This window comes from Orycteropus afer, unplaced genomic scaffold, assembly GCF_000298275.1.
Source record: "Orycteropus afer afer isolate SDZICR_OR568_19922 unplaced genomic scaffold, OryAfe1.0 scaffold00424, whole genome shotgun sequence".
In the NCBI taxonomy this organism is placed as follows: domain Eukaryota; kingdom Metazoa; phylum Chordata; class Mammalia; order Tubulidentata; family Orycteropodidae; genus Orycteropus; species Orycteropus afer.
In genome coordinates this window covers 887,499-895,351 of record NW_006922011.1, presented here as the reverse complement: position 1 = coordinate 895,351, position 7,853 = coordinate 887,499, and the positions used below count along the sequence as shown (strand labels likewise).

The 7,853-nt window shown below is 33.6% G+C and overlaps 1 protein-coding gene across 1 annotated transcript in view; it reads left to right on the top strand.

The window, feature by feature from the left end:
• Positions 1-7,853, top strand: part of ERLEC1 (endoplasmic reticulum lectin 1) — a 34,281-nt gene that overhangs the window by 10,130 nt on the left and 16,298 nt on the right. Inside the window, 5 exon segments of the mRNA XM_007953999.2 lie at positions 2,616-2,720; positions 3,955-4,035; positions 4,977-5,054; positions 5,192-5,255; positions 6,114-6,142. Of these exon segments, the coding sequence (XP_007952190.2) occupies positions 2,616-2,720; positions 3,955-4,035; positions 4,977-5,054; positions 5,192-5,255; positions 6,114-6,142 (357 nt within the window).

Below are 7,853 nucleotides of genomic sequence, written 5' to 3'. Positions count from 1 at the left end.
CTCATACCACCCTTACCTGGGTCCCTGTGGCTGACTCCTCCTCTGTCTGGATTCCTGGCTTTTTATCCCCTTTCTCCCACTCTCCCGCCCTGCTGCTTAGGGCTTGCCTGAGTTCCCTCTCCTCTCCTGGATCCCTGCAGCTGACTGCTCCTCTGTCTGGGTCCCTGGCTTTTAATCCCCTTTGTCCCACTCTCCCACCCTGCTGCTTTGGTGTGCCTGAGTTCCTTTTAATCCCCTTTCTCCTGCTCTCCCACCCTGCTGCTTTGGGCATGCCTGAGTTCCCTCTCCTCTCCTCCATCCCTGCAGCTAAATACTGCAATGCTAATGGCTAAGCTCTTGACAGTTAAAGCCCATCAGTGGCTCTATGGAGAAAATCTTGGTGATCTGCTCCCATAAATATTACAGCCTAGTAAGCTCTAGGGGGCAGTTCTAGTCTGTTGTATAGGGTCGCTATAAGTCAGAATTGACTCAGTAGCACACAACAACAACAACATAAGAGAAAAGTGATGAGAGGAATAAATTATCATAGGACTCACAATCGTGTGAAAGCTTCTGCCTTAGTAGTTAGTGTTGCATTGGCTACACAAGCAGTGGTTTATTTTTAGTAAAATATTATAAGCTATATTAATTGAAATGTTCCTTTGAATTATATTGGTTCATATTTGATTTGTGAATTTGTTTGGTTTCATGGTGTAGAAAACTTTAAAGGAAGTTTTATTGCTATGTACCAGAGGTCAGCAAACTATAGTGGTAAGCTGGCCTACCACCTGTTTTTGTAATAGTTTTATGGAACACAACCACACCCATCTGTTTATATGTTGTTTGTTCATTTTCCAGCTACAATGGCAGAGTTGAGTAGTTGCAGCAGAGACCATATGGCCACAGAGCTTAAAATATTTACTATCTGGTCCTTTACAGAGGAGCTCAGGTGGCAAAGTGGTTAAAGCATTTGCCTGCTATCAAAAAGATTGGTGGTTCAAACCTACCTGCTGCTCCATGGGAGAAAAATGAGGCAGTCTGCTTCTGTAAAGATTACAACCTTAGAAACCCAATAGGTCAGTTTTACTCTCTTTATAGGGTCAGTTTGAGTTAGAAACAACTCGGTGGCAGTGGGATTGGTTTTGGTTTAGTCCTTGACAGAAAGTTTGCAGGCCCTTGATATATACTTAACTAATAATATAGTTTTAAATATTGAGTTAGCCTAGAGGATCCATAGTAACTTTTTTAAAAGGAATTTATCCTTGTTACTCAAATATGTGCCTAAGGCATTTTACTGCTAACCAGAAGGCTGGGCGGTTCAAACCCACCAGCCACTCCTCAGAAGGAAAATTGGGCAATCTACTTGCATAGTAATATTTTCTAGGAAACTCAAGGAGGGGATGCTGTAAGTCGGATCTGACTCAAAGGCAGTGACTTAAGGGTTTTTTTTAATTATTATTCAAATATGAAATATACTACATTATATTATGGTCAAGTACCCCATCCAAGAAAAGAGTACATTTGTAAAGTGCTATGGATTCTCACATGTTGTTGTTGTTATGTGCTGTCGAGTCGGCCCCGACTCATAGCGACCTCTCCTTGGGTTTCCGAGGCAGTATCACTATAGATACACATAACAACAAAAAATCAGTATGGAAGTAGATTGCCCCATCTTCCTTCCAAGGAGTGGCTGGTGGGTTTGAACCGCCAGGCTTCTGGTTAGTAGTCAAGTGCCTTAGGCACTATGCTACCAGAGCTCCTTATGGATTCTCACATACAGATGGTAATTGTTAGTAATAAGTATTATTATTAAGTGTAATACTTAGTATTACTAAGGTATAATAAGTATTTAGTGGTTGCATATGTGGACATTCATTTCCTCAGTGCTTTTTACTGCTATTTCATCTTCAGCCTGTTATTTTATTACTACTTGTTTTTTATGCTCCAAACTTTCTGTTCTTTTTTTTTTACTTCATATTATACAAAACCAAAAAAACCAAACTCACTGCCATTGAGTCACTTCCGACTCATAGCAACCCCTCTTTGAGTTTCCAAGGCAGTATCTCTATGGAAGTAGATTGCCCAGCCTTCCTTCCGAGGAGTGGCTGGTGGGTTTGACCCACTGACATTCTGGTTAGCAGTCAAATGCCTTAGGTACTACATCACCAAAGCTTCTTCATTTTGTCCTTAAAACTATGTAAAATCTATTCTTTGCCTTTGAAAATATGTTTTTTCATTTACCTCAAGTAGACACACGCCCTAGAGAGAACAATCATGGGAGAATGAAGGGCTGCTTATGCACAGGGAGATAGCTCAGGGTGCAGAAGAGTATGAAGGGATGGACACTGGGAGGAGGTAACTATGGGGAGGAAGTGGGAGGGGAGCTGTTGCATTGTAAATTTTGGTCAATGACGTGAGACAAAGTATATGTGAACTGCTGTATGAAAAGTGAATTTACTCTGTAAATCTTCACCCAAATCAAAATAAAAATTTGAAAAAAAAGAAAATATGTTTTTAAACTCCTCTGTTGAAATGATAAATTAGTTTGAAGAAACTTTGTTTTAGCTAGAACTGTAAGTTATTCAGTATAGTAAAATTTAACCAAATTTATATCTATTTTTTTCTTCTATTTCTAGCCCACAACTGGAGTTTTGTATAAAGAAGATAATTATGTCATCATGACAACTGCACATAAAGAAAAATATAAATGTATACTTCCCCTTGTAACAGGTGGAGATGAGGTGAATTTTTTCAAATGTATTGATATCTCCTGTCACCAAAGATATTTGTTTAAAGCATTTCAACCACATACTTTAAAGTAAAAATTGAATGAATGGTTTCTCTCTAACCCTGCTTAACCATAGAAATACTACTTTTATTAATCATGAACTCTTTGATTGATGTTACAGTTCAACTAGGAAAAATTAGCAATCAATTATTAATATTTTGAATGTAACTCTAAGCTTTCTTTCCTTTGTAAAAATGATGCTTTTGAAACAAGATGTCATTTTAAATACATATGTGACCTTTTTTGTAAAGAATTTCTAATATATGCCTATAGATAGCCTATGTTTTCTTACTGTCTTAGCTCATGCCCTTTTATTCCTCAAGAAATACCCCAACTGCCTCTTATCTATCATTCAAGGCAGTGAGTCCTTTCAAGATGAAACTGGAAAGGCAGCATAGTAAAATGGAAAGGATACTAGCCTAGGAGCCAGCAGGCTGAGGTATAGGCTATAGTTAGCTGAGGAATCTTACATTTGAAACTCAGTTCCTTCACTTAATAAATTTATTATTCCAATTCCATAATATTTTATGGTCTATCAAATAGAAATATTAAACTCAGTGCTTTCTTAGCTTTTGTTCAGATTTAAAAAATCTATGAAACATTTTATTTTAAAACTCCTTAAAACACAAATATACACAGATAGATATAGAACCACACACATACATGACATTCAAACCCAAATGTAAAAATAAATAGAAAACTGAGAATTATCTTAAAATGTTCTAAAATATTCTAAAAAATGCAACTTTTCTAAGGCTTTCATAGCTAGACTCTGTTCCAATGCAAGCACTTAAAAATTCTGAAACAGGTTTAGAAGAGTTGTTCAGGAAATTGATACTTATAAACTTTTTTTAAAAGAAGGAAAAAATGAACACTATGAAAGATTATTCTATGGCTCCAAATTTTATACATAAAAAATATATTTTAAAAATACGTTATTTCTTTCACAAATTTCTCATGTAGTACTAATTAGTGAAAACAATGACTAGATTTTTCTTGTTTTCTAAGGTATAATAACAAGTATCATTTGATGAAAGCTTTCAATTCTTTTGAAAGAAGTACCGTACCATAGGATCTCGTTAAAGGTTTTTATTTTTTGCCTATTTTATTTCCAAGGATTTGTGACTTGACCAATAAGTTGGATAAAGTTCTAGAAAAATTGTATTAAATTTCAGTTCTTTCTACAGGAAGAAGAAAAGGATTATAAAGGACCTAATCCAAGAGAACTTTTGGAACCACTATTTAAACAAAGCAGTTGTTCCTACAGAGTATGTATTTTATGTTTACTTGATATCTAGGAAATAAATTTCCAACAGCAAATTTAAAAAAAAAAAAAACATTGCCATCGAGTCAGTTCCAACTCATAGACAGAGTAGAACCACCCCATATGGTTACCAATGCTGTAAATCTTTACGGAAGCAAACTACCTCATCTTTCTCCCATAGAGCAAATAATGGCTTTGAACCACCAGCCTTTTGGTTAGCAGCTGGATTCTTTAACCATTGCACCACCAAAAAGATAATTCTAAGTTAATTAAAGATAATTCTGTATTTCTTCTTACTTTATTATGGTATATCAAATTTTATGTTAGTTGTAAATCTAAGCTATTGTTAATAATATTTTGTTCATTTGTATCATGTGTCATTTATTCTAAAGTATCTTGGAAAATCAAAACATGCAGCAGATGTCATTAATACCAATATCAAATTATTTACCAAACTATATTGAATGTTTTTTAAGATGAAAACAAAGTTTTCTTATAAAATTTGAATAAGAAGGCTAATTGTTTTTCTGTTTTTCTTTTTTTTCTAGCCATGTAGAAAATGATTCCTAAGTCAGGTGGTTATTACAGATGTCAGGTGTATTCTTGACCTACCTTATTTTTCATGTATAACATGTATACACATGCAGCACTCATAGGAGACTAAAGCGCAAGAGAGTTGCACAGTTTGCAATAACCATATAATGTACACATTATTTGCATAAAAATAGAGTTTTTCATTCACAGAATTCTCTCATAGAGCTAATTAGTGAAAACAATAACTAGACTTTCCTTATTTTTCTAAGCCATAATAACAAGTAACATTTAATGAAAGCTTATGCTAAATCTTAGAGGAAGTCTACTCAGCAGCTTAAAATAACAAAAAGTAATTCAATTGAGTATATAACTTTTGAGTTTCTAATATTGAAGTATATCCCTCTTTATTAGATTGAATCATATTGGACTTACGAAGTATGTCATGGAAAACACATTCGGCAGTACCATGAAGAAAAGGAAACTGGTCAGGTATGTTTTTCTTCAAAGTTTAAAGTATGAAATATTATTAAATGAGAACTTTAGTAATGAGATTGATAGTTTTAGAGTTGTATTCTTAAAAAATGTATTTACAAAATACTTACAATATTTTTTTTTTTCACATATAGAAAGTAAATATTCACGAGTACTACCTTGGAAATATATTGGCTAAGAACCTTCTCTCTGAAAAAGGTTTGTTTCTACACAGTGATTTGATAATAATACAAGAATTTAGTTTAAAGTACATGTTAAAATCGAAATTTAAAAAATTTTCTTGGGTGGCATAGTGCCTAAGGCACTTGACTACTAACCAGGAGGCTAGAGGTTCAAGCCCACCAGCTACTCCTCAGAAGAAAAACTGGGCAATCTAATTCTGTAGAGATACTACCTTGGAAACTCAAGGAGGGGTCACTATGAGTTGCAGATAGCTCGATAGCAGTGTGTTTGGTTTTTTATATGAATTTAAAAACACTAAAATAATTTCTCAACAATCTAATAGAAAACTTTTTCAAAGAAGTCTTTGTTTTCATTTTCTGCTTTGATAAACACTGCTTTTATTCACTCATTGATTTACATTTTTTTTAAATCTGGTAGAATATGTATGTTAGTGTTAAAATATACATGTTAGTTGCATTTAGTGTTAGTTTTTTGCTTGGTTTAAGCAAAGTTTTTATATCTAGAAATAGATGTATAGATGTATCCCCCAAATTGCAAAATGTTATTATTTATATTATTCAAATTGGTCAGTAATTCAGTATTAAATTTTTTGCTGAAATAAAAATACTTCAAAGAAAACTGTTTGGATTGGGATTTGTTGCCTCAAATATAGTGTTTCCTACATGACAGTGTAAAGATTAAATATGACTGTCCCTTCCAACAAAAACATTTGAAGGAAACTAGCTTCAAGTAGTAAGGTAAAAATCATACATGTTTTGGATCTTCTTTAGAAAGACGTTTAAGGTTAAACTTGATTGAAAGCATGGTCACAGTATCTTATCTACAAGTTACTACTCAATCTTTACACTTATTTTCTTTCATATTATTCCATAGAACAAGAAGCAGAGGAAAAATCAAAAGAGGCAAGTAACAAATGAGGATGTTATTCTTAACAGTTATTGATCCTGAAGGCATAAATTTATAGCTTAATTGACAGAATGTGGCCATATGTTCTTTATCTATCATATACCTTGAAAGATCATGCCAAAGGAAAGTTTGTCATATTTTAGGTTTTTCTGAGAAAAATTACAGTATAATCCTTCTATTTATTAAGATCATAAAAAAAAATACGGTATATCTGAGAAATTCAATATATATATAACTCATTATATCATTCTGCTTACTAGTGGTTCTCTACTTAAAATTGGAAACAATTATAGTGAGAACCTTTCGTATTTTTTCTGTTGATCTATCCCCATCTCTTGTGTTTATAAATAATAAGTTACCAGACTGCAAGCATCTTAAAAGCAGGGACTGTCTTTTATCTCTTCGCCTTGAAGTACAGATGCCAGACATGTTGTAGGCACTTCATAAATGTTTATTAAATGAACAGATAAATGATGACTTCAAATAGGATTGTTTAAAAATAGAATGATTCTTCAGATTACCTAGTCACAACTTTGATATGTCCATGTAGTTTAAGGAATTCTTTAGAATTCCTAAGTATTTCCCTGAGTGGCACAAATGGTTAAGCACGTCACTAGTAGCCAAAAGGTTGGTAGTTCAAGTTGATAGTTCAAGTCCACCCAGAGGTGCCCTGTAAGACAGGCCTGGCAATCTGCTTCTGAAAGGTCACAACCTTGAAAACCCTGTTCCGAAGTTTTACTCTGCGCTTATGAGGTCGCAATGAGTCAGAATTTATTTCATGGCAACTAACAACAAAAACAAGAATTTCCGTAGAGTTTAACTTATTGAAAGAGAATATTTCTATAAATGGTTTAGCATCATAATGATGCTAATGTGAGATGACATTAGGACTCAAAAATTACTTTAAAGGGTTGCCTATATTTTAAAAAGTTGGTTTTGGGGGAAGTTGAGGAAAATACATATACCTTTGCTATCTTAAAAGATTTTAATTTTTCAGACTACCTTTGAGATAAAATATTTATTTACTGTGACTCTGGAGGATAGCAAGATGGAATTGAAAGTATGAAATGATAAAGGAAGAGGAAGAAAAGAGTAAGGGAAGAAAACTAACATTTATTGAGCCCCAATTTATAAGCCAGACACTGCCAGGCATGTAACAAAAGGTAATACTTGATTCTCCCAGCAACCTTAAGTATATATTATTATTCTACTTTAACAGATGACAAAAATTGAAATTTGGTCAGACTCTAAAGCAAGTAAATATCAAAGCTTGGATTTGAGCCAAGGATTTTCTGGTTCTAGACACTAGTATGAAAATAGCATACAGCAAATTGCAAAATATTTGTTCCTGGAAACATTTATGTACTGCCTGTTTCGGACATATTACTGACAGGGTACCAAAGCGATAGAAGATGAGATCCCCGCCTCCAGAGAGCTTGCTTGGAGATGCTACTACCAGTATCTTTTTAAAATCTTTCCTACTAGATTCTTCTTGTGTTTATGTAGGTAAAAGTGGTAATCAGGGAGTGAAACCAAATGTACACGAACTGTTGAATGTAAAACAAATTCTGCTCTGTAAATTTGCACCCAAAGCACAATTAAAAAAAAGTAATAATAATAAAGAATAATTTGAAGAATTAAACTCAAAAAAAAAGTGTAGGAGCTAACTTCTTAATAATCCTTATCTTTTTTTTTTTTTTTTTTTTT